The following is a 26,816-nucleotide window of genomic DNA, read 5'->3' as shown; positions in this document are numbered from 1 at the left end:
ATAAATACCTATATTTGTATGATAAATTAAAAACAATATTGATCCTCGGAAGTGTGACGTCATATTTCCCACATGGAAATTGCACCGCGCCATATTGTGCACCAGTCGTGTGTGGGTGATGGTGACTTGGGCACAATAAAATCACGAATTTGAGGAATTTTGACATCGCACAGCCAAAGGCTTTACCGTCAAGATGCCCACGTATTTCCAGCGCCCGGAGAATGCCCTGAAAAGGGCAAATGGTGAGTTTGAAGTGTATAAACAACTATTTAAAAACGAGTTCAAATTTAACAGGAAAATCATGACCTGCAGTCCTGCACTGCAGTGCCATGCCTGCGGCTGCAGGCATACTTCAGTGTTGCAGTCTAGATATGCACAATTTGGAAAAGTTTCCGTATGGCGCCACCACTTTTTCATTCGATATGAAATAATATAGTATCTTATTTACCTCAATGAGATATCCCTTTTTGTAAAAATGAGTGAAAAAGTGGTGGCGCCATACGGAAAGTTATCCGAACAGATCATTCTCTTTGAACAGCAGAGGCAATTTTGCAGAGGATTCAAATAAAAAAAGGAAAAACAAACAACATCATCAATTACAATTTAAAATTAAATTTAATTGCCAATTCATTGTTGTTGGTTTAATTTCTGAATCTGAGGAGTGTTTTTAATTTTAGGCCCTATGTGCATTTTTTTATCATATTTAAAATATTTATTTATTTTATTTTAATTTATTTATTTATTTAATGTAGGCCCTAATAATAATATTGTTTTATTATTTTTACTTATTTATTTATTAGCTGTTTCGTAGCGAAACAGCTCTTGTTTATTATTTTGAGTTTTTTTGGGGGGAGGGTACCGATGTGGATTGTGGCACTTGTTTTACCCATCGTCCTACATATACACAGTGATGGTATGGCAGGCTCCTTTTGTGTTGGTCAAATCTTAAACAAGAACGCACCATATGTTTAATTTAAACAAAATTAAATACATGTAACCAGGTTACCATTTCACTTGACTTGAGTACATAAAACTTATTAAAAGGGAAAAGTTTTACCAAAATGAATATTATTTGAATAAATAAGATACTAAATTATTTCATAAAAATTGAAAAAGTTGCAGGATACAGAAATATTTTCCCCAAAACAGTTTTTAAAAAAGCTATGATATGATTCGTTTCAACCCTCTGGTTGACGACTGTAGGGAAGAACTGAAGGAGAAAATTTTCACAATTAAGTTGGTCAATGCATAGGTGCGGGAAGGAAATAGTCATTGCTATGTTATTTCATACCATTTGAGAAAAATATCCCATGGAATAGTGTATAGAAATCTCATTGGAAGCACTTACTCCAATGACAAACGCTCCAATTGATAATCGATTTATAGTTTCTAAAATGGCAAACAAAATTAGGTGTCTTATTTCTTTAGAAACACCCCCTCCTACATCGGTAGTAAAAGAGAAAACTTCATTTGTTTAAATTATATCTTTCCGTACTTTTATCCGACTACCAGAATTCATCGATGTCGGCAAGAAGCAGCCGGCCTTGGATGCGCTCTATGATGTCATCAAGAGCAAGAAGCATCGGACATGGCAGAAGATTCACGAGCCAATCATGGACAAGTATCTCACGCTCTGCGTTGAGCTACGGAAGAGCCACACTGCCAAGGAGGGCCTCTACCAGTACAAGAACATCTGCCAACAGGTAAACTGGAAAAGTTTCCGCATGGCGCCACCACTTTTTCATTCGATATGAAATAATATAGTATCTAATTTACCTCATTGATATATCCCTTTTTGTAAAAATGAGTGAAAAAGTGGTGGCGCCATACGGAAAGTTACCCGGTAAACTTGCCACATTATAGAGACTTGCTTATAATCTAAACTAATGAGTTAATGTTTTTGCAGTTGGAGGAACACCATTTATAGGGCCACTGATTTTCCGTTTCAGAAAAGTGCAAATTCCGTTTGGCAAAAACATGAATTCCGTTTCAGGCACAAAAAATTCCGTTTCATGTTTTTTTAATTAGATAAAAGGTTGTTTAATACCCAGGGACATACTTATAAAAATCAATTTGAGATAAGTTGCACTGTTGACTTCGTAAAATGTTCATTTGAACTGACAAATTTCAAAAAAATACTTTTTTTTATAATTGTGGATTATTTTGTATACTGCTGTTCTAAAAAGGTTGCACTGTGACTGCAGTATCAATGCACATGATGTGATAGACTTGATTCCAAGTCTAAAACTCAGTTGATTCTCTGCATCAGCCACATTGTAGTCTAATGACAGGAGTGTATCCACAAGAGGGCGCTGTTTCAGCATGATCAAAGACTTGGGAACAAGTCTATGGACGTGACCATTCTCCATCCACAAACAAAATGTCAGCCATTTTGTTTTCGCTTTGGCGACAGAATGTTGACAGTTTACGGTTTTATTTTAGACCTTTCCGAGATGAAAAAACATTGTATGTGTTCTTATAGATCATAGGTAAGCTAGTTTGTGTATTATTGTTGGTAAAAGAGAGGGAGAAAATGCAATTTGGGTGAACAAAAAATGTTTAAAACGTGCCGCGAATAATGCCCTTCGCTTAACCATGTTAACAACGTGTGTACATCATGTGTGTAAACATTGAGGATGGTGTGAAGTAGAACAGAATGATCCACGGTTACGATCTCGTACTTTTTAATGGTCTGATTTCTGATGCCTTTTTAGTTTAACAAAAAGAATCTTAATAAAGAATGCAATTTCAATAGTTTTGGCGTCAAGAAAAAAAAAAAAATCTAATTTTCTGAAATCCCGTTTTCCGTTTCAAAGGGCGGATTCCGCGAATTCCGTCCGTTTTCCGCGATCGCGGAAAATCAGTGGCCCTACATTTAGTGTTCTCCCCTGGTTTTTTTTTCCAGAACTGAGAGGAGGGGGTTATTCTAGACCAAAATGTTGTGTCCTCAAGCAAGTTACTTAACGATTATACTGTGTCCTTCGGATGGGATTAAAAACCATTGGTCCTGTGTGTTGAGTAACGCACGTAAAAGAACCCAGGGTGTTCATCAAAAAGAGAAGAGGTTGCCCTGGTGTTCCTGGTTTGAATGGCTGCATATTGCGCCACAGCACCTTGAAAACCATTACATGGTGCTATGAAGGAATATGTATCAAACTTCAAAATGTAAATCCACATACCTTGCAGGAAAAATACTGAATAATGAAAATAAACAACGCTTATAAAGCGCCTTACATCCATGACTTGACCCCAAGGCGCTGTACACATTAAAAATAGCTGCAAACAAGAGGCAGAAATAACCAAAGAGCATAACAAAATTCTAAAAATATAAACCACAAAAATGGACCAGCCAATAATTAAAACCACAAACCGAATGTTGAAGTATCTGAATGTTTGAGTATCTTGAGTGTCACTGAGTGACGGATATGAGTGCAACTACTCTTATGATTATTCCATGTCTTTCCTTTTGTCTTAAGGTGAATGTGAAATCTTTAGAGGATGTTGTGAGAGGCTACCTGCGTCTTGCCGAGGAAAAGACTGAAGAGGCTCGCAAGGCATCGGAACAAACCGTCTTAGACATTGATGATCTGGATAATGTTGCCACACCTGAGAGGTAAACATTGCCTTTATCTGTTTATTATTTACTTTCTCTCTCTTTAAGCCCAAGCCTTTTGTGTTCCTTGTTTTTTTTTGGGGGGGGGGGGGATTAACTCTCGGACTATCCTTGTATTCTCCTGCCCGACTTGGTCATTCCACAAAATACATGTACCACTGGAGACTGTCCACAGTACAAGCCATGGAGTTAATACATATTACTAGCCACATGAACAGAAGTAAAACCCATGTACCTAATCGTTGGTACATGTATCTGTGTCTGAGCATAGTACACGAAGTGTGGACTTCGGAACAAAAGAGGTCCACACCAGACCTTCTGATTTGAAAATCACACAGGCATGTGGGAAAAGGCATACCTGGATTTTTCTAGGCGAGCGATTCTGTTGAGTGCTAAATTTGTGGTATATGCTGCATGGGAACGAAGACCAATAAACTGATAGCCATGTTTTTCAATACGTTTTTCATAAGGCTTGTTAATATATGCAGAGAGTGAATATATACATAACTATTATATATAGATGTGCTACTGACAACACCCCACTCATGATAGTCTCTAAGGTTTTTAATGTCACTCATTTTTGTCTTTGACTCTGTTTTGTCCAGCCTTCTTCTGAGTGCTGTAAGCGGTGAGGACACCCAGGCTCGTACGGACCGCATTATGCTCATACCGTGGGTCAAGTTCCTGTGGGAGTCCTACCGCCAGTGCCTGGATCTGCTCCGTAACAACAACCGTGTGGAGAAGCTGTACCAGGACATCGCTCAGGATGGTGAGTTGTGATCAGTGTATGTCTTATGGCCTTGTCACACGACGAGGCAACTTTTGCAGGCATAGTGGAGGCAACCTACTGCGGTGCTTGCTACAGGACCACTTGGGTAGCACATGAGTCCATTTTTAAAACAGTGTCTTGCGATTCACAAAAGATAAATGTTAACAATCAAATGGGAATGCCTTTTCTTCTTGGAGATTGCCTGGAACTGGTTGCCCGTAAATTGCCTCCTGTGACATGGCCCTTTAGAGGCCTCAAAATAACCCACCACTGCACACACATCAATTGCCGTGGTTCCCTGTGCTTTTGCTGTGGTGCCGTTTGCAAAGTTCCAATACAAATTTACATTTTCCTCATAGAAGTGCCCCTTACCATAGGGAAATTTTATGAATGAAATTAAAGGCCTCTTGATTTTGGGTTAACAAAGAAAAATTTACCAGAGCGGGATGTGAACCATCGACCTTCAGATTAACAGGCCCACACTCCACCAAGTGAGCTTATCTAGCCCTATTTTGGCGGTTTCCCTATTTTATCAATATCTTTGTTCGGGGTTGCCAGTCAGAAGCCAAACAAAGGATAACGGTCGTGTAGCCAGGGGTCACACCCAAGTTTACGATACAACCTGAGAAGTGGCAGCCAGGATTCACCTTAAAGGCAGTGGACACTATTGATAATTACTCAAAATAATTATCAGCAAAAAACCTCACTTGGTAGCAGGTAATGGGGAGATGTTGATAGTATAAAACATTGTGAGAAACGGCTCCCTCTGAAGTAACGTAGTTTTTCGAGAAAGAAGTAATTTTCCACGAATTTGATTTCGAGACCTCACTCAGATTTAGAATTTGAGGTCTCGAAATCAAGCATCTGAAAGCACATAACTTCATGTGACCAGAGTGTTTTTTCTTTCATTATTATCTCTGATTGACCGATTGAGCTCAAGTTTTCACAGGTTTGTTAATTTATGCATATGTTGAGATACACCAAGTGAGGAGGCTGGTCTTTGACAATTGCCAGTCGTGTCCACCATCTTTAAGGGGATGCAACTTTTTTATTTCGGTGTATATTTTCTATGAGGCAAGTAAAGGGATCGTGGGTCGTAGTATTTGGGCAGAGGAGAGAATAGATCAACGATGCAGTGACTGTTTTTGTGTAACATATAAACGTGAACACTAATTCTCTCTTTTTACAGCTTTCCGCTTCTGCCAGAAGTACCAGAGGAAAACTGAGTTCAGGAAACTGTGTGACAATGTGAGTCTTTATGTAATCTGTTATAATTTATTTGGTCCCAATTTTAATAATGAATATTTTTTTTAAAGTTCAGAAGCTTTTGTGATTTTTTTTTTTCTTCACACTGATGGCACTCAATTCCCATCATGAACTCTGTACAATAACAGCAAAATCAATCCTAAATTATCGCTTTGTCAACTTAGCGCAACAAAATACATCAAGTATGGGATTTGAGTAGACTGCCAATGTGCAAGAAGTTACAGTAACTTTTACCAACTGGTGCCTAAGGGCGTATTTAACATGATAAGGGTTGGTTGAAACTTTGAATGGTGGGAGTAATGTCAGGTGAGGTTTGTGGTAGCACCATGTGAATAAGAACCAGTGGTTGACAACCCAACCTTTCGATCAGTATGCTCTGATCGTCTTCAGGAGAATGCTGGACTCTGGTTGTTGGTATCAATTGCTATGGCTCTTTACAGGATAAAAAACATCTTAGAAGAAAACAGTTTAACAATAATTACAAATTGAAAAATAATCAGAAAGAAATGTAAAAGAACAAGGAAATTATACACATTACACATACATGTACATTTGCCTCAAATCTAGAAAATTGTTTATTAAATTATTTGAATAATATAATCCATTTTTTCTTCTTCTAATCATAAAGATGGAGTTAATTCAATCAACATTTGTAATATCTTTTTCTGTTCATAGTTGAGGAACCATCTTGGTCTGATCCAGAAGCACCAGAGTCAGACGACGGCCATCGATCTGAACAAACCAGAGAGCCAGCAGCTTCACCTTGACACGCGGCTCTTCCAGTTGGACACTGCCATCACTATGGAGCTCTGGCAGGTACGAAACTCCCCCAAAAATGAAACGTTGAGACCAATCCAAGAACTGACTCTGCGGTAGTATAGTTAATTACGATCCTATAAGCTAAAGTAGTAGTCCCAGACAATTTTCTATACCTTCCGCCCGGGTAGTAGTTAAAAAGCTGGACAGTTCTTTTCAGAACTGAGAAGTCTCCCAAACATCCGATAAACCTACTCCGCGGTAGAAGAATACAGTAAGACAGTTTTCAATGGTTCTAACTCCTTCAAAAACCCAACAAGAAAGTTGTCTGACATTTGGAGGATTTGGGCCTGCAGGCCCAATTTCATTACGCAGGCCTTATACACGGGAGCAATGAAGGCATTTGCCTGCATGCCCCATGGTCATTGCCTTGGTGCCCTTGAAATGCTCCAGTAGTTTACAGTTTCCTCATTTGTAAGTTCCCTTTGAATAAAGCCTTGTACACTTGCAATTGAATTCCTCAGACTATAGAGAAAGTTGCTGCGTCAAATGGTTCGGGGCAAGCTTTTTTAAAGCAACCTCCAGATGAGCAAACCCTGGTACTATTGTGACATACACATTCATTCAGAATTGTGTATTGTGTATGGGGTATAAGTTTTTATGCCCCATAATTGGAACGTGAGAAGCAATACCGCATAATACTTCTCAGATTGTGTATTCCTGTCAGGGATACTTTACTGCGTAGAAATAATTGCTTCAGATTTTCGATGATTTTTTAAAATGTTAAATAAAATTTTCACATGATAGCAGGGGTTTCCCTTAACTTTTTTTGTCAATCGCCCGCCGGGCGAGTCAACCAAAGTTTTCGATCGCCTGCAGGTTTTTTCACTAGCCCGTATGTATTTATACACACAATTTTCAAAACGAAAAAAAAAAAACCAAAAGAAAAAAAACACGGAAGTAAAGCCCTTCAAATTGCGTTTTTGGAGGATTTTATATCTTAATTTTTACCTTAAATTATCCCTTTTCCATAAACAACAACTTGAATGACTTCGTGGTTAGGCGGTAGGTTGATTTGAACAAAATCTTCATGATTCAACGATCAGTCAACAACGCACATCGAGAAATAATTCAATGAACTTTGCCCTGCAACGCCCTCTGTTGGCGAAAAATGTCCATGTTATTATTATTAGAGTTCCTCCAAGGTTGTACATTGTGAACAGTCTGCAGGCATTATGCACAACGTGCGGCAATTCTTTACTCCGTTCGTGAACGTGTACTGCATTGAAGTCTAGTCAAAAAGATCATGAATGTGGAACTATCAACAGCAATCAATAGCCAATCACAGCGTGCAGACTATTGGTCAGAATGGAATTTGGACGTCTGTGTGTGTTGTGTATGTGCTGTGCATACTCTGCATGGACCAGTGGGCGACCGTGTACTGTGAGAATACTCGACACCATGTGGTTTGTGCACCGTGTTTTCAATTGATTGTACGTGTTTTCTGAAACAAACGACAACAATTCAGGTCCTGATCACGGCCAAATTAAATCTAGCAAGTATCTAGACATGTCAAACTTACTATTTTAAAAGCTTTAGTGAAAGTTTTCTGTGGGATTTTGCCACTGAACCCTCATTTATATGTGAAAAGGAACAATTATTTGACTCGCCTGGCGGGCTAGTGAGAAAGGGTTTTCACTTGCCCGCCACTATTTTCACTCGCATTTGGCGACCCGGCGATCGCGAATTTCGAACCCTGGATAGTTTTTTTGTATACTATACATCTACATTTATATAGGATTAAAACATTGAACGTTTCCAAAAACCAAGGGTATACTTTGCCTTTTATAAACTAGTTTTTATTATTATTATTATTATTATGAACAAAGTATTGTAGGAGACAATAGTAATAATTGTTGTTGTTATTCACTTTGTCTTGCAGGAAGCTTACAAGGCAGTGGAGGACATCCATAGTCTGATGGGACTCTCCAAGAAGCCCCCGAAGCCCCAGATGATGGCCAACTACTACCAGAAGCTTGGTCTGGTCTTCTGGAAGTCTGGCAACGGCCTCTTCCATGCGTGTGCTCTGCACCGTTTGCTGCAGCTGTCTCGTGAGCAGCGAAAGAATCTGACTCAGGAGGAGATACAGAGGTTTGTCTTGGTGGAGGGTGGGGCTGCTTTGTATTAAAGAATACTTTGTTTTTGAAATGTGGAAACAAAACTATTGACATTTCATTTGAAAGAGCAAGGCAATCGAGTGAAATAGGTACGGGAAATGTTTCAGTTCTTAGTAATTTGAGGTAATGAACCACAAGGGAACTGATAAGGTGAATTTTATATAATTTTGGTTTGTAGTATTAGAAGAATTGACTAGAGTGGGATTTAAACCTGCAACCTCCAGGCTAATGTCAGCGCTCTACTGACTGAGCTTTGTGGCCCTGATGTTGGTGGTCTCCCTATTATGTAGGGGAGACAACCGTCAAAGTCTCACTTGGATACCGTGGTTTGGTATATTCATCATGAATGTCAAATCTGTCCCCATTTAGCACGGTACCAACCTCATCTCTGGCCGCAGCATTCACAAACACATACCTTGAAAAGTTGAGTCTCCAAAAGTCGACAAACTAAAAAAAAAAAATGAATCAATGGGGAAATTCAGACGTATTATTTTGTAGGATGATTACTGCTTTTACCATCTTTATAATAAGTAACCTTTCTGATAAATATTTTCATGTTCATATGACCCTACCTTTAAGGCGGGTTTATAGTCGGTTGCACGATGGTCGCGCGATGGAAATCTTGCGCACGATCCTAAGACTGAGGCCTAAACACTGTGTCTGTTTAGGATCGCGCGTCAGGATTTCCATCGCGCGACCGACTATAAATTGGCCTTTACACTTGAAAGATGGTGTGCATTCTTTGAATTATCAGTTCTATAAGCAATTTCTCCTTTGTCTTTCATCTAATCTCATCACAGGATGGCAACCCGTGTGCTTCTAGCCACCCTCGCTGTTCCCATCCTACCTCCCCGTAACGACATCGGGGATATGCTGGACATGGGGGACACTGCAATGGAGAACAAGCGCAAGCTGGCCAACCTCCTGGGACTGCAGCTGCCACCGACCAGATCCCAACTCGTCAAAGACCTGGTAAGAAACAGCTCATTAAAGACACGGGACACTATTGGTAATTGTCAAAGACCAGTCTTCTCACTTGGTGTATCTCAACATATATGCATAAAATAACAAACCTTCGTCGTCGAAGTTGCGAGATAATAATGAAAGAAAAAATACCCTTGTCACACGAAGTTGTGTGCTTTCAGATGCTTGACTTCGAGACCTTATTTTGAGTAATTACCAATAGTGTCCATTGCCTTTAAAGGGTATATGTACTTTTTCCTAACAAAAAACACAATGTCCACAGATTTACATTAAAATTACACAGTTTGAAGATTATGATAGTAGAAAGCTTCCCTTGAAATTTTACTTAGTGAGGTGCTGTAGTTTTTGAGAAATGAGTAAAAAGTAATAATTTTTGTAACAGTTTTAGCATGCAAAAACGTTATGCTATGGTTTTGGTATAATATTATAACTGTTTAAGGGGATTGTACATGCTAAAGTAATTTTTGGTCTCATGAGACCAAAATTATTTTGTGACTTGTTTTACTCATTTCTCAAAAACTACACAACCTTAGTTAGTATTATTTGAAGGGAAGATTTCCACTTTCATTACCTTCAAACCCTGTAAGTTTAATGTAAATCTGTGGACATTTTGATAAAGTACCCTTTAATGCATAACTTTTTTTAATGTTTTTTTTTCTAGGACTGTCAGAATTTCCAATTTTAAAAGAACCCCCAAAAACCTGGGACATTTCGATTTTCAGGGGAGGAGTATACATTTTGTTGCATTGTTTTAATCCTATATATTAATGCAGTGGTACACAGTAAAACTAACATGAACATTTTATTTAATAAGCTGTGTTTTTGAGATATCACCAAAAATCTAGAGCGAATTTGTTTGTCCACACAGGAAGAATAATCCCGAGTAGAAATACACAACTGGAGAAACTTCACTATTCAATTTTCATAAAAACTGATATCTTTTTCCCCACACCACATTTCTTCCAAGTGAAATGTTTCTCAAAATGCTTGATACTATTGAAAGCAGCTGTAGGCTTCCAACCAAAGGTTTTTTTGCCATTCATTTTAAGAGTGACTACCATACTGACACCTTCCCTTTAAAAGGGTTGTATTTCATGAGTGTTTGAACCTCGTTGAAGTCCAGATTGTTTCAGCCCCAGGTGAAATACAGTGTCATTCTATTAGAGCCTACAACATGTGTACATATAGGGTATGATTAAACTTCCTACTTTTTTTTCGAGGATCAAGTCATACCTAGACACCATATGGAGGTTGAAGGAGCTTGAGAAGAGAGCACGCAGCTATCTCAAGAAGGGAAGTTGGCATTGAACGTCCACGATACTATCTCCCTAGTGTTTGAACCTCTTTTAAAGTCCAGATTGTTTCTTCCCCCTAGGTGAAGTACAGTGTGATTCCGTTTGTGATGCCCCAAGTCAAGGATCTCTATAACTGGTTGGAAGTAGAGTTCCATCCGTTGGAGCTGTGCGAGCGTGTGAGTTCGGTCTACAAGATGATCCAAGAAGGTGGTGAAGGTGAACTGAAGCAGTACATTGAAGCCCTGCAAGACAACACCATTATGCGTCTACTGAAACAGGTAACCAAAAGTTTCAAATAGTCTGGGTCCAATTTCATAGAGCTGCTTAAAGGGTTTGGGTACTTTTTGTAGGACACAAAACACGGAGTTCACAGATTTACATTAAACTTACACGGTTTGAAGATAATGATAGTAGAAAGCTTCCCTGAAAATATTCCTTTCTGAGGTGTTGTAATTTTTGAGAAATAAGTAAAAAAAATGTCATGAAAGCAATTTTCGTCTCAGTGATCACGAGAAGAAAATTATTGTAGCATGTTAAATAGTATTTCCATGACACTGTTTTACTCATTTCTCAAAAACTACAGCACCTCAGCAACTAATATTTTAAGGTACGCTTTCTACTATCGTTATCTTCAAACGGTGTAAGTTTAATGTAAATCTGTAGACACTGTGTTTTGTGTTACAAAAAGTACCCAAACCCTTTAAAGGCACTGGACACTGTTGGTAATTACTAAAAATACTTGTTAGCATAAAAACTTACTTGGTAGCGAGCAAAGGGAGCTTTTGATAGTACAAAACATTTTGAGACATGGCGTCTTCTGAAGTAACATAGTTTTTGAGAAAGAGGTAATTTCTCATTCATCTAGTAAAAGACTTTAGCCGAAGCCTTTTATTGTGCATCTGAAAGCACACAAAATAATGCAACAAGGGTGTTTTTTCTTTCATTGTTTTCTTGCAACTTCGATCACCAATTGAGTCCAAATTTTCACAGATTTGCTATTTTATGCCTAGATGTTAGGATACACCAAGTGAGAATACTGGTCTTTCACAATTACCAAACTTGTTCAGTGCCTTTAACCCTTTCAATACCACATTGTTTATTGCAAGCGCCGAACCGGATACCGCGTTGTTGACAAAGGTCACAATGCTGTGTACCGTATTTTTTCACACTAAAAAAAATATAACGCAATTTGCAGTGTGTACTGTTTTCAATCTTGAATTTCTGTGGGAAGACATTATTTTTTGGAAAAACTTTGTGCATGCAATTTGTAGCATATGAAATAACCTTTCCTACGATGTCAAATTTGTTTGTCTTTTTATAGAGTCACTATAGGCAAACATATAAGCCAAAACCTTCGTGCAATGAGGAGACATGATGGTGATTTTTGTCTAAAAAAACCGGAAGCGTGAAATCTTCAAACGTACTTTTCTCGGAAAATCATAATGGCGACCCCCTATACAATACATACCATTGCAATGCTTGGTAAACAAGCAACCCGTCTATATAAAACCTAACAACAGAGGGCGCCAAACAAAATAAATACAATCTCTCAAAGGCAAGGCTTTTTCTGTCGAGTTTTCTCGACATTGGGACGGAGCGACTACACGACGCACGGTCGAGTTTTCTCGACAATGGTAAGGAAGCGCTTGCACTGCGCGGTCGAGTAAACTCGACAATGCTCGACAATGGTATTGAAAGGGTTAAGCACAAAATATCGTGTGGAATTTTACCCCGCATTCAAGCCTCTTACAATGTGGTATTTCTCTCTACATTTTTGCATCTAGGTCGCTCAGATCTATGAGACGATGTCTTTGTCTCGCCTGGCTGTCCTTGTGCCATACTCAACTCAGTTTCATCTGGAGAGAGTCATCGTAGATGCTGCTCGCAATGGGGCTGTACAGGTAAGATTGGTTGTGAAGTTTCTCCAGCCTTTTTTTGTATCAGGACAGTCTTTAGTTCTTTAGGATGAAGTATGGTCTGAGCAAATCTTAAGGAAACCAGCCCTGGTACTTAAATCTTGTTTGGGCAAGGCATTCTTTTGTACAAAGAAAAAGAAGGGGAAATTTAAATTGGGCAGGCAAAAGGGCACCAAAGCATGGACCAGGGGCAAAGTGGCAATTGGCTATAATTTTGTTTTCATTAAGTATGAGTGAAGTTAGGGGAGGCATGATATTCTTTCATACTTTTGTCTGCTTTCTGATTTGTTAGCCCTTGGGAAAAATCTGAAAAATTGTTATTAAATAGCCTGAAATGTATTTTAGAGCCATGTAGGTTAGTCCTTGTACTCAATAAAATATACCTACTTGTTTGCAAGGGCCTAATACCATGCATGTTAGGGGCACCATAAAGCAGGCATGCAACTCTTCCGCAATTACATAATTACGCAGAATTCCGCATTTTTGTGTGTTTAAAAAAAAAAAAAAAAAAAATATTGTAAAAACAAAAAAAACAAAAAACATTTGATTTGATTTTTTTTCCGGATCTTTTTTTTTATAGCCTGATATATGCCTGGCAACAACAGTGTACAACTACAATCATTTAAAATAAGCCTAACATGCTAACAATGCACCTAAGAGCATTATAAACCTCAACATTTTCTAGGATACCATTGTGGGTATCATGTCCCGTGGCGTTTCGGCTGTGTTGTGCCTTCGAAAATGTTCCCTTTTTTTTTTTCAACGAGCAGTTGCATGCCTGATAAAGCAATGGTCTGTTTCAGGGAACAATTGGCTCTATTGCCTCTAGGAAGTATCAGGCCTTCAAGGGGCACCAAGGCATGTAGGCATTTGTCCACATCGCTGCTGTGTGAAGTATCAGATTGAATGAAAACCACTAATGAAATTGTCCTTACACAACACCAACAGATCAGAGTGGATCACTCCACAAAGTCTCTCGTGTTTGGCGGGACGGTGTCCATATCCCAGCAGGATGAGCAGATCAGCGAAGGACCACATCTTCAGGATCAAGCCTCCGATCAGATCCGTAACCAGCTCAGTCAGATGTCTATTACCCTGCACAAGGCTATCAAGATCATCCGCCCAATGCATATGGTGGTATGTTTGTTTGTTTGTTTGTTCAGATGATCTTCCCATCAAGGTAACTCGGCAAACTCCCACAAGGGGTTCATAAACACCAAGCTGGCAACAGCCAATCTCTCTCGTACAATCATTGGTTTAACATCTATGATTATGAATTACACAATTCAAGAAATTGCGATTCAGTAACTAGATGCCAATGTTTATGTCTAGTCATTGTGATTTTAGGGTTTAGCTGGGGGGATGATTCAAACCCACAACCCACATCCTTGCGATTGCAAGTCCTGCAGTCTAACCACTTGACCATGGTGTGTTAAAACCCTGGGCCTAATTTCATAGAGCTGCTTTAGCACAGAAAGTAGCTAAGCACAACAACATTATGCTTACCAGAATAAGGTTACCAGCCAAAATACCATCTCACATGTACTATGTGTTGCTGGTATGCTGCTTAATTTAAGCAAGTTAATTCTAATTTTCTACTAGTAGAAATTTGGAAATTTGGTTTGGTCCAAAATGTTCATTCCAATTTTCTGCTTGTAGGAATTTGGTTTGGTCTGAAGCGTTTGTTCCAATTTTCTGCTTAGATTAGAAATTTTGAAATTTGCGTTGTTCACTTTCAGACCGCCACTGATGATAAAAATGTAATATGTATCCAAATTTTTGATAGCAGAAAATATTGTTTTTGAAATGGGACTTTATTTGGACGTAAATTCTGCTTTCAGCTACCAGATTGTTTGGAAAAATGGGTTGTCCACTTTTTTTACCCCACAAAATTGTGATCCTGTTTTTGAGTAATGTCACACGAGGCATCTTTTTTTACACATATAAATAAAGATGTGGCGGCTGCCACTGATACTAAGGGCCTGCTATTCTTCTTAGCACGTTAATTCCACGATTAAGTCACAACTGCAAAGTCCCTGGTGAATTATTGTCAATGTTTTATTATTTTTTTCGATTAGAAAGAGGAAGAGAATGAGAAGCAAGTGATGATCCAGCACTACCGTCGTACGGCTCGCAAAGAACATGAGCGTATCCTGACTCGTCGCCACATCATTGAGTATCGTAAAGAGAAGCTGGAGCATATTACCGTCCAGAGGGTAGGTCACGGGATCAATGGAGTCAATGGGTCAGAGGTCAGTCTCTTGAGGGATTGTCTCAATAAGCAGAATAGTAGAAGTTCTCGGAGCTGCCAACTCCCTGATTTCAGGCCGGTCGTGACACTTGTGTCCCTGAGCAAGACACTTCACTATAATTGCTTCTGTCCGCCCAGGGGTAAATGGGTACCTGCGAGGGTAGAGATGGTTCTTGCGATTGATTTAGCCAAGTAGCGCATTTGAGGTTGTTTACTCCCCAGGGAGCTGAGATAGTTTAAGGAATGATTTCAGGCCCAGTGACCAGGGGTAATAATGTTGGAGCGCCACGAGCGTCACTGCGTGACGGACCTGAGCGCTATATAAAAAACCATTATTATTATCAGTGACATTTTTTTTTTTTTTTTTTTTTTTTTTATCCTGCAGGAAAAGGAGGAGCAAGAAGTCATTGAGAAGCAGCAGCGCAACCAGCGTGAGATGGAGGAGAAGCGTCTGGAGAGAGAGGCACTGGAGCGTCAACGTAAGAAGGAACAGGAGAAGGTGGAGGAGATTCAACGCTCACAGGCCAGGGAGAGGATTAAGATGCTCAAGCAGTCCACGGTCAGCCAGAAGGTCTTCAAGAAACTCAACGAAGAGGTAGGATGATTGACCGCGAATCCGCTGCGTCTCCACCCCCAGTAAATGATTTGTTGAGGCCCTTTACCTTTGGTTTTTCAGCAATTTGCAACAGCTAAGGCTATTAATAAAACACTTGTAATTCTCAAAGTGAACATCCCGCCTCCTTTCAGCCTTTGTGCATCACCAAGCTAATCTGCATCCGCAGTACTTAAGCAGCATGCAGCATCACAGTCCAGGTTTCTCCAGAAGAGCATACTGATTGAATCGTCGAGTTGAAACCAACAGGTCTTTTTAGAACCACCCCAACTCATTGAGAGATGTTCCTTTAATCAATTGTTGCACGCTGTGACGGGGTCCATGGCGTTTTGTACACCCGAGGGGGAAAATGGCACCCGAGGCGAAGCCGAGGGTGCCATTTTCCCACGAGGTTGTACAAAACCCATGGACCCCAATCACAGGGGCAACAATTGTTTTGTTATACCCTGGTAACATTAATATTCCTCTTCTGGAAGTTCTTTTGTTATCTTCAAACATTATTACGACGGAGTATTCATTGTTTAATAAGCAGACAAACAAGAAACAATTCCTTACTGTTCCCTCGAACCCGCGGTTGTTTCGTACTCAGTGCTGGAAATCGACCAACACTGGAAACGATCAAGGTGATGTAAAACGATGTACATCACTTTTCATGTTACCCGACCCCGGAGCCATGTAACATGCGTTTTTGTTACACGTCACGTGATTGGTTGTCGACCAATCAAACTTAACAGTTTGTTACCGAGGTATAACAATACATATTGTTATCGCAAACTTTTTCATATCGTATTCCCACAATACAAAGTTTCTAATCCTACTTATCTGCTGAAGCGTTAAATTGGCTACTGTGAATGACGGGCGAATATTCCGTCTTAGAGAACTGCTTGGTACTAAACTCTGATTCAATATTTTTCCTTCAGGAATTGGAGAAGCTAGATCCGGATGAGATCATGGCCAAGCACGTTGAACAGCTTGAAGTGGAGAAGAAGGAGCTACAGATGCGTCTGAAAGCCCAGGAGAAGAAAGTGGATTTCTTTGCCAGAGCCAAGCGCGTTGAGGAGATTCCTTTGTTGATCAAGCAGTACGAGGAGCAGTCTGTCAGTGATAAGAAGCTGTGGGAAGAGATGGAGGAGCAGAGGGTAGGTGAAGGTTTCATCTTGTGGCGTGTCACTGCCTAGCGGTTGAGAGCACCGAATTTAAGCTCCGAGTCCAATTTCCTAAACCCTGAAAGCACAAAAACTTGCTAATTAAAGAATAGTATTGCTTAGCAGAATTAGGTTACTAGCTCAAATTACATTATTTATTGCTTAACAGCTTTATGAAAATGGGCCTTGGTGTTTCTGATCAGCAGAGTGATGGTTCGAGTGCCAGTCGCGACACTTGTGTCCCTGAGCAAGACACTTGACCATGATTGCTTCGCCAGGCTTCTGATGGATGATACCCAAGCCTACATCCATATGGACTGTAAAGGGGGTAACCCTGTTTCAGCCATAGGAGTAGGTGGCAACGGCCCCTAGAAAAATAGTTGATTTGTAGCCCACACCTTGAATTGGCCTTCATGCTTTGTGTGTCTGGCTACTTGCATAAAAAAAAAGAGTAAAATAATAAATGGTGGTGTGTCGATTGCCGAGCAGTCAAGCAAACTGGACCCAAGCTCTGGGAATAACAGTCACAAATTTCATTGAATTCTTGGTGTATAGGCATTTGACCTGGTTTTGCTTAACAAGATTTTCACAAGCTTAGCAAGATTTTCACAAGTTTAGCAAATTTTTTGCAAACATAGCAACAATTTTACAAGCACAGCAAGGTTTTTTCAAGCTAAGCAAGATTTTCACAAGCCTAGCAAGATTTTCACAAGCTTAGCAACGTTTTCACAACCTTAGCAAATTTTGTGTTAAATTTAAAAAATTGATAGAGTTTCATTTTTTTTTTTTCTGGAATTACAGTACTTGTTTTGTTGTTGAGGAATTAATTACATTTCCTTGCAATATATTCTGCAGATCATTGAAGCAACCAGTGAGAGAAAGGAGTCACTAGCTTGTAAAGAACGTCTATCTCGCATGGCGGAGGATAAGAAGAACTTTGCTGAAATGCTGGAGCAGACCCGCTTCAGTATATACAAGGTAAGGGCAAACAGAATTACAAGGAGCAAGTTCGAGTGGTCACACTTAGTCGACCCGTGGATAACTACTGACCAGCAGCGTACATGTGCAGTAACCACTTACTCGAACGACTCATTTGGAGTCTAGTCGACCATCCGCCTTTTCGCTTTAGTGTCACTGGTTCCCCTCTGCACTTTACACATGTTTGAATGGAACATGCTGTTGGGACCCGTGAAGAAACCATGGTCTCGAGGCTGGTTCCAAATGTCGACCACAGTAGTCAACCAATGGTCGACCAGCCTGGGTTCGAGTGCAAATGGTCAACATTTTGGATCGAATTCTCAAGGTCCAGTGTACTTGACCAACCTTCTGACTTTCCATAAAACGAATCGTAACTTGTGCTTCAAATTTGACAGATATGCATTATTCACTCCTAGAAGTAGACAAACTTGGGGTGTTGGCCCCCTTGAGTCTGGAGTAGTCTTCCTCACAACATCAGACCAAAAACCTTAGGGAGTCTTGTCGTAAAGTGCTTTGTGGACAATGAGAGATGATTCATTGGGAGATAGGAGCCAGTGAAGTTATTTCAGGATCTAGATGGTTAGAATTTTTTTTTCTCAAATTTGAGTGGATCTTTCTTCTCTCTTTAGGAAAAGCTGGCCGAGTATGAGCAGCTGGAGAAGGAGGAACGTGGCAAACGTCTTCAGGAGAGGAAGAATCGTCGTAAGGAGGAACGCCGTCTTAAATGGCTCAAGGAGAAAGAGGAAGAGGAACAACGCAAGAAGGACGAAGAATTGAAACGAGGTCAGTAGAATTTTTGTTTGTTCTTGTACTTTTTGTCCTCTGCAGGGCTCGAATTTTAACCCTGGAGCGAAGACATGAGGCAAGTAGTTTCAGGCCTTGAATTTTGCTTTTTGATGGGTACAGCGATTTCTCTCTGGTCAGGGGCACCTCTTTGAGGTAAATATAAACTTGAACAGGAACCCTTGCACAGGGCACCACGGCAATTGCTGTGGATGCCTTGGGTTACTTTAAGGCCAGTTGTTTTTATGTCGGGCAAGTAAATTTATGATGAGACAAGTACGGCAGTCTTGTGTTTTTTATCAATTCACCTCGCTGTGTAAACATCTTGAGTAGAAACAAATTGTGTTTAAAGGATTCAAGTACTTTTTTAAAATTTCCAAAGATTTACATTAAACTTACAGGGTTTGAAGATAATGATAGTGGAAAGCTTCCCTTCAAATATTACCAACTAAGGTTGTGTAGTTTTTGAGAAATTAGTAAAACTAGTCACAAAATCATTTTGGTCTCAAAAACTACAGCACCTCAGTAAGTAAAACTTCAAGGGAAGCTTTCTACTATCATAATCTTCAAACTTTAGTTGTTTGATGTAAATCTGTGGACATTGTGTTTTTTGTTGGGAAAAAGCACATAGACCCTTTAAATGTTGATTTTGAGTTTGAAAAATACCTTTCAATTCTGTTGATAAATGAAGTATACTTAACACCCCAAAAGATAGTTGGGATTAATCTTATTAATTTGCTAAAAAAAAACACAGTTATGCATACTATTTCTGTGTACGGACTCCGGAAGTTTTTTCTTTTTGATTCAGGTCTTGTAGCATTTGATTCTGCAGTCATGTGAATTTTCTCTCCAATTGGAGCCCTGTAGAGGTCGTTTTAGGTTGCTAGCATGCATGGCATGAAACATCTCAAAACTTTCCTGTTCAATGATTGATCGCTAAGGACCAACTGTCTTCCATCTTATTAGTGCCTTTATTTAATTGCGTAATAACATACTGTTTCTTGTAAAAGCGCTGTGTTACCCTGTGTAAGAGTGCCCGATGAATGCATGTTATCATTATTATGATTATTATTATGACGTGGGTATATCCTTTTAAAAACTCCCTGGTGAGCGAACAAGGTGCTTAAAGTTAGCACTGAGGGGTTAATTCAACACAAACTCTTAACCCATAAGTGTATAAATGGGAGCCCGAAGTAGACAATAGAGTTGTAAGTGCCTTGCTCAATACAAGGACCCAATGGGAGACTTTCTGGGACGATAGAGGGCAGCAGACTTACCGGGTAAATCCATTGTTCTCAGAATTATGCGCATGTTCAGAACTACGTAAACAATGGAAATTTACCCGGTATGTCTGCTGCCGCCTAGCGTTGGAAAGTCTCCAATTGAAATCACCGGGAATCTAACCCACACTTTGACAATTCAGCCATCAGAACTTGAGTCCCATGCAATGGATCGCTCGGTCTCTACGTATTGCTTGATAACATTTGTCATCACTTTTACAAAACTTGTATCCAAACTCAAATTTTATTGACACGTAGGGATGAGGTGCAAGCCAAGGGTGGTCACACATAAATCCTAAAATTGGAATTCTAGGAAGATGTCGTACTCATTGTTTTTTTTTAAATGTGAATTTCAGCTCGTGAGGAGGAGCAGGAGAGACAAGAGGAAGAATATCGCAAGAAGGTCGAGGCTTTCCAAGAACAAGAGGCCAAACAACAAGCAAGGTAGGAAGACTAAGTCTATACATATGGACATGCTATAGACGATGTGACCTATGTTTACATTTAAACCGCCCTCTGTTGAAAAAACACTGTATACGTCATGTTTCGCCGGGCAAAAAGACACGTAGTCATGGTAAGATTGCATACACTTTCTAGCTGGCTGCCAAAACACAAAGGTTTTGCCCGGCGGTATGCGCGCGAATCATGTTATGGTTTTCGTGTGACGTCAGAGGTCACATCGTCTATATATAGGGACATATCACGGACATGCTTGAATTAAGATCTCAACAAGGACATCTTCGTTCAACTACATCATGCTCCCTTTTTGTTGTGCCAAGAACTCTCTATTTTTGCAGAAAGATCATTCTCTGTATATGGCTCCAAAATGTGGAATAAGCCTCCTACACGGATCAGAAATGCCAGCTCACTCACCTTACAGGCATGCAACTCTTCCGCGTTTTTTTTTTTTTTTTTTTTTTTTGTACGTGAAAAAGTTTTTGTTTTTGGGGGGTTTTTATTGGATTTTTTTTTAAAAGTGTAATATATGCCTGGCAACAACAGTGTACAACTACAATCATGTAAAATAAGCCTAGTACATGCTAATGATGCACCTACATTGTAAGAGCATAATAAACCTCAACATTTTCTAGGGTACCATTGTGGGTATCATATCCCGTGGCGTTTTGACTGCCTCGCTCCTCACTTGCGTTGTGCCTTTGAAAATTTCCCTCTTTTTTTTTTCAACGGGCAGTTGCATGCCTGACCTCATTCAAGACACTCCTTAAAGCTCACCTGTTCCAGCAGGCTTACTAACCATTCAACTGTGCCTCAGCGCCCTAGAACAAACTCTTGATTTTGGCGCTCTACAAATGACCTTTGATTGATTGATTGATTGATTGAAGTCTAAAATTCTTGTCCTTACCTTTTGATATTTGTTAAACGTCCACTTGGGCAACATTTACTGGGTCAGCTGTAGACCGCTAACACAAGAGAAATGGTACTGTCAGTAACACTTCTCAGAAATAAAAGCAATTTTTGTTTACTCAAATGTGAAAATTTGACCATGCCAACATGGCATTTTTTTTATTATTTTGAACAAAAATTCCAAACTCATAAAATTCTCAATAAATCTGGATTTTTTGTTGTTGTATACCCCTTTCGACACTGAAAAAAAGTCTTCAGTAGTTCGTTCTTTATCTTTTGGAACCATAAAATCACAGATTTTTTTTTTGTCCATATCTGAAAATTTGGCAGATTTGTTTTTATTTTGGACCAAAAATCCAAACTCACCAAATTCTCAATAAATCAAAAATGTTTGGCCGTGTACATATTCAGCACTGATAAAGTGTCTTCAGTAGTCTGTTCTGTATCAATTGGAATAATTAAATCACCGGAATTTTTCTGACCCCAAATCTGAAATGGTACCATGCCAGCATGGCATATTTCTTAAATTTTTGACACAAAAATCCAAACTCACAATATTCTCAATAAATATGAAAATTTTGATTGTATACCTATTTCGCACTGACAAAATGTTTTGAGTAGTCCGTTCTGTATCATTTGGAACCATAAAATCTCAGGAATTTTTTTTACCCAAAGCAGAAAAATTTGACCATTTTTAGCATGGCAGATTTTTTACATTTTTTACCAAACAATCCAAACTCACAAAATTCTCTATAAATCTGAAATTGTGGTTGTATACCGCTTCCGCACTGATAAAATGTCTTCAGTAGTTCGTTCTTTATCTTTTGGAACCATAAAATCACCAATTTTTTTTAACCCCAATCTGAAAATTTGACCGTGCCAGCATGGCAGATTTGTTTTTATTTTGGACCAAAAATCCAAACTCACCAAATTCTCAATAAATTTGAAATTTTTGGTTGTATACCCAGTCTGCACTGATAAAATGTCTCCAGTAGTCCATGTTCTGTATAATTTGGAACCATAAAGTTACCCGAAATTGACCGGTTTTTGACCCCAAATCTGAAAAATTGACCATGCCGGCATGGCAGATCTGTTTTAATTTTTGACTAAAAAAACAAACTGACAAAATTCTCAATAAATTTGAAAATTTTGAGTGTATACCTATTATGAACTGATAAAATGTCTTCAGTAGTCCGTTCTGTATGATTTGGAACAAGAATTTTTGTTTTTTTTACCCAAATGTGGAAATTAGACCATTTTTGACCAAAAAAACAAACTCATAAAATTCTCAATGAATCTGAAACTTTTGCTTGTATACCTATTTCGCACATCAAACTTTGGGGGATAAAAGTGTTCTCTTTATCCATAACTGCAGTACTAAAGTATCTAAGTAAGTTTTATTGCCATTAACTTTTTACCAAATGTATACACCCTTAAAACTTTGTTGAATTATGTTTGTGCTTTTCAGGATGAGAGAGATCGACGAACGCCTCGAACGAGAAAAGGAAGGACGAGTGCAGTTGGCAATGAAGAGCAGTCAACAACAACAACAACAACCTTCTGAGGATAAATGGCGTCGACGTCAAGTGAGTGATATGCCGAGGGAGAGGGAGAGAGATAGACAACCTACGAATGATGATGCTAAATGGAGACGGTCTGCACCTGCTGATGAAAAGTAGGTGTCAAATTGATAAGTGTGAAAGCCTGGCTCATACTTCTTGTAAATGCTTTTTGCTATGCGCATGTTCTTGTGTCACAATTGGAATAGCAGTTATGTACCAAATATTGCACCACCAAAATTAGCTTCGCAGGAAGGACATTTCAAAAGCAGTATGTACCGATTACTGCGTCATCAAAATTTGCTTCGCATTTGCCAGAAGTATTTAACGAGCTGAATGGGAAGGTACACGTTTGGGTATTGTCAGAGACCAGTCTTCTCACTTGGTGTATCCCAACATGAGCATAAAATAATGTGCCTGTGAAAATTTGAGCTAAATTGGTTATCGAAGTTGCGAGAAAATGACGAGCGAAAAAAAAACACCCTTGTTGGACGAATTTGTGTGCTTTCAGATAGGAATAAAAGACTTCTGGCTAGAAGTCTTTTATTATGTTAGTGAGAAATTACCTCTTTCTCAAAATCTATGCTACTTCAGAGGGAGCCGTTTCTCACAACGTTTTATACTATCAACAGCTCTCCAATGCTTGTTACCAAGTCAGTTTTTAAGTTAGTATTTGTTTTGGGTAATTACCAAACGTGTACGGGACATTGTCAAAATGAGTCCAGGAAAAGGTTTTTTACACGCCGTTCTATCATCTTGTTTGAAATTGGGTGTTGGAGAATTCACAGGGCCTTGGGTTGCACTTTTGTTTACAAACCACAGAGACTTGGATCGCTACCCACCTTGTTGGTGGAGGAACTGTGTTATCTTAATATCCTACTAATATTACTCTGTACTCTGCCCAGCTGTGGTGCCTCGAACAATTATCAATTAGTGTACAGATCCTCTACTGAGGAAGGGGGTTTCCAGCCTGTGTATGCTTTATAAAAATAAAATTTTGGTTTTGTCAATTTGAAAACCAGTCCTTGTTGTAGAAAGCAAGCAGGAAATATTTATCAAAATAATGTTTTTTCTTTCTTTATAGACCTGCTGAGAGACCTGCTGAGAGACCTGCTGAGAGTCGTCCATGGCGCCCTTCCAGAGAGAATCGAGAGAAGCAAGATGTTTACCGACCCCCTCACCGTGAAGAAAGAGCTGACCCCCAGCAGGATGAACCTGAAGAGAAGGAGCCCCGACAAGAGGCCAAACCAGAAGTTAGTGCAGAGGTACGGAGAAACCCGTACAGAAACGAAGAGGAAGAGAGGGAGTATCAACAAAACCGTCGCGACAACTACCGCGACATACGCATGGATGATCCAGAGTTCCGTCGCAGCGCAGGTATCAAGGACGACTTCGATGGACCCAGCAAAGACCAGAATGATGCGAGAGAAGCTCCAGAACAGAGACGCATGGAGTCTGGTCCGCCACCTAGTGATCGTGACCAACCGCAGCGTAGCTATCAACAGGAGGAGCGCTCTGGGCAAAATGATGATGACCGCCGTCAGCCGGCCTACTCCAGTGAAGAGCGCCCTCGGGAGATACGACGCAACTTTGATGATAGGGGTTCCGGAAGGGATGGGGGGAATTATGGTAGAGGGATGGATGACAGGGATGATCGTGGTGGTAGGGATGACCGTGGCGGTAGGGATGACCGTGGTTTTGGTGGTAGAGAGGATCGCGGATTTGGTGGAAGGGAGGAACGTGGTTTTGGTGGGAGAGATGAGCGTGGTGGCTTTGGTGGCAGGAGAGATGAACGTGGTGGCTTCGGTGGTGGTAGGGACGATCGTGGTGGCTTTGGCAGTGGTGGCTTTGATCGTCGCGGTGGTGGTAGTAGTGCCTTTGGAAACAGAGATGACCGAGGGTTTCAGAGAGAGGAGAGAGGTGGCTTCAGACAGGACCGAAGAGGCGACTCTCGTTGGGGAGATGACCGACGTGAGGAGAAGTCCTGGGGTAGAGACGCCCGAGGTGGAGGTTCCAGGGAAGAACCAGGACGCAATTGGCGTGAAGACCGTGGCCAATCTCGAGATGAACGAGCCCCAATACGTCGAGGAGGTGATGATCGTCGAGGAGGTGATGATTGGGGGCGGGGAGGAGGCCGTGACCGTGGTGGGCAGGAATCCCGGCGGGATGATGGTCAGTGGCGTCAAGGTGGTCGGGATCGAGGAGGACCACCCCAACCATCTGAGGATAAATGGCAACGCAGCGCACCTAAGCAGGACTTGTCCTCTGAGCAGCGGCCGTCCAAAGACGTCCCTCCTCCTCGTAAGCAGGAAGCAGAGCCTGAGAGCAAGCCTGCACCTGCACCTGCACCTGCACCTTCCAAGAAGTCTGAAGAGGAAGGTTGGGAGACGGTAAGACGTCGCTAAACCTGCATCATAACCATCCTGAGATTCTTCAGGGAATTAGACAAAATGTCAACTTTATCAAGTTTCTTGAAAAGTTGTTTCAATGGAATTTCTTTTTGCAAAAATGTATCCAAATGATTTTTTTCCCCCTCCTTTATCATATTAAGTTTGGACAATTGGTGATTATTTTCTGCAATAGTCATGGGAACAATATTACTCCAGATTCACAAATTTGCTGTCAGGCAATGTTTTGGTGTGACAATGCGATCCTTTCCCTCCTTTCCTTTTCAAATTTTACTTGTCAGTCTTCACAACCAAAACCGATTTTCCCAAGAATAATTGTAATATTCCAAATAAATGAATTTGGTGCTTTTTTGTTTATTCCTGCTATCAAAAATTATCGTAAAGTTTTACCTTAATATGTTGACGTACATGTAGGGACATTTATCATAAAATGTATGGTTATTCTTTAAATATCTAGTTTCATGATAATGTTACTGTTCTAAACACCCTCCCCCCCATAAAAAAAAAATTAAAAAAACCAAACCCAAAACTAACAAATGCGGAAGAATGACATAACAGACCAAGTTCATCAGGGTAGATTTTGAATTAACGCACATGTTAACGCACATATCATGTTTATTGGTACTCCTAAAATACATTTGCAGTTGATTTGAAGGAAGTCTTACATGTTAACACCAGGCTTTAAACTTCACTCTTGAAGGTTTACAGCAATTTTTCTCTGGTAAGGTGCACTTCTATGGGGAAATTGTATGGGAACCATTGGGGTGCACCACCGCAAATTCACAGGGCACCACGACAATTGCTGTGGGTTTGGTTGGTTATTTTGAGGTCTTTAACTTCCTTGTTCTAAATTATTGCTCAAAGTACTCATGACCTTTAAAGGCAGTGGACACTATTGGTAATTACTCAAAATAATTATCATCATAAAACCTTACTTGATTACGAGTAATGGGGAGAGGTTGATGGTATAAAACATTGTGAGAAACAGCTCCCTCTGAAGTGACGTAGTTTTCGAGAAAGAAGTAATTTTCCACGAATTTGATTCCAAAACCTCAAGTTTAGAATTTGAGGTCTCAAAATCAAGCATCAAGAGGCACACAACTTCGTGACACAAGGGTATTTTTCTTTCATTATTATCTCGCAAATTCGATGACCGATTGAGCTCAAATTTTCACAGGTTTGTAATTTTATGCATATGTTGAGATACACCAACTGTGAAGGCTAGTCTTTGACAATTACCAATAGTGTCCACTGCCTTTAAAGGAGAGTGCTGTGTCTGCTTTAGGAAGTAGGGTAAGTTTTCTGGTAACCTGTATGTGTATTTTATGGGTAGTCATCGTCTCTAAGTCTGGTTCATACTTATGGCCCATACTTCATAGAGCTGCTTAGTGGTAAATTTTGTGTTTGCTGTCGATTTCTATTTCATTGCTACTCGTAAGCACGCAAAAAAAAACCATGATAAACTTCCGGTGCTTACTGTATGAAAATGAATGAGGTACGATGTAAATCCTTAGTGAACGCGTAAGCTAATCCGTGAAATACGTTCACGGTGAAGCAAATATTTCTGCTATAGTTAGCACGAAGATTTGCTTGTAAACCATTAAGCAGCGCAATGAAATTGGCCCATTTGTGTCGCAAAAGAGAAGCAATTTTTCTTA

The 26,816-nt window shown here is 39.9% G+C and overlaps 1 protein-coding gene across 1 annotated transcript; it reads left to right on the top strand.

The window, feature by feature from the left end:
* The first annotated feature begins 90 nt into the window (after nt 1-90).
* Nucleotides 91-25,155, top strand: LOC117294709 (eukaryotic translation initiation factor 3 subunit A-like). The gene is made up of 19 exons (XM_033777221.1): nt 91-242; nt 1,513-1,703; nt 3,477-3,613; nt 4,219-4,382; nt 5,572-5,630; nt 6,324-6,464; nt 8,347-8,555; nt 9,382-9,553; nt 10,941-11,138; nt 12,645-12,761; nt 13,725-13,913; nt 14,855-14,992; nt 15,413-15,622; nt 16,561-16,779; nt 17,641-17,763; nt 18,393-18,546; nt 20,183-20,270; nt 22,660-22,866; nt 23,835-25,155. Exons 1-19 carry the CDS (start codon nt 194-196, stop codon nt 25,153-25,155), a joined length of 4,086 nt encoding a protein of 1,361 aa, XP_033633112.1. The 5' UTR covers nt 91-193.
* Nucleotides 25,156-26,816: the final 1,661 nt, after the last annotated feature.

Source organism: Asterias rubens, chromosome 9, assembly GCF_902459465.1.
Source record: "Asterias rubens chromosome 9, eAstRub1.3, whole genome shotgun sequence".
NCBI lineage: Eukaryota > Metazoa > Echinodermata > Asteroidea > Forcipulatida > Asteriidae > Asterias > Asterias rubens.
Note: the sequence above shows the minus strand (reverse complement) of the source record. Positions and strands in the feature narration are given on the sequence as shown.

Excerpts from the sequence above, each read along its gene's own strand:
- LOC117294709 (XM_033777221.1), top strand. The coding sequence starts at position 194 with ATGCCCACGTATTTCCAGCGCCCGGAGAATGCCCTGAAAAGGGCAAAT. Across the intron at positions 12,762-13,724 it reads CTCGCAATGGGGCTGTACAG|ATCAGAGTGGATCACTCCAC; the intron begins GTAAGATTGGTT and ends CAACACCAACAG. Across the intron at positions 18,547-20,182 it reads GGACGAAGAATTGAAACGAG|CTCGTGAGGAGGAGCAGGAG; the intron begins GTCAGTAGAATT and ends TGTGAATTTCAG.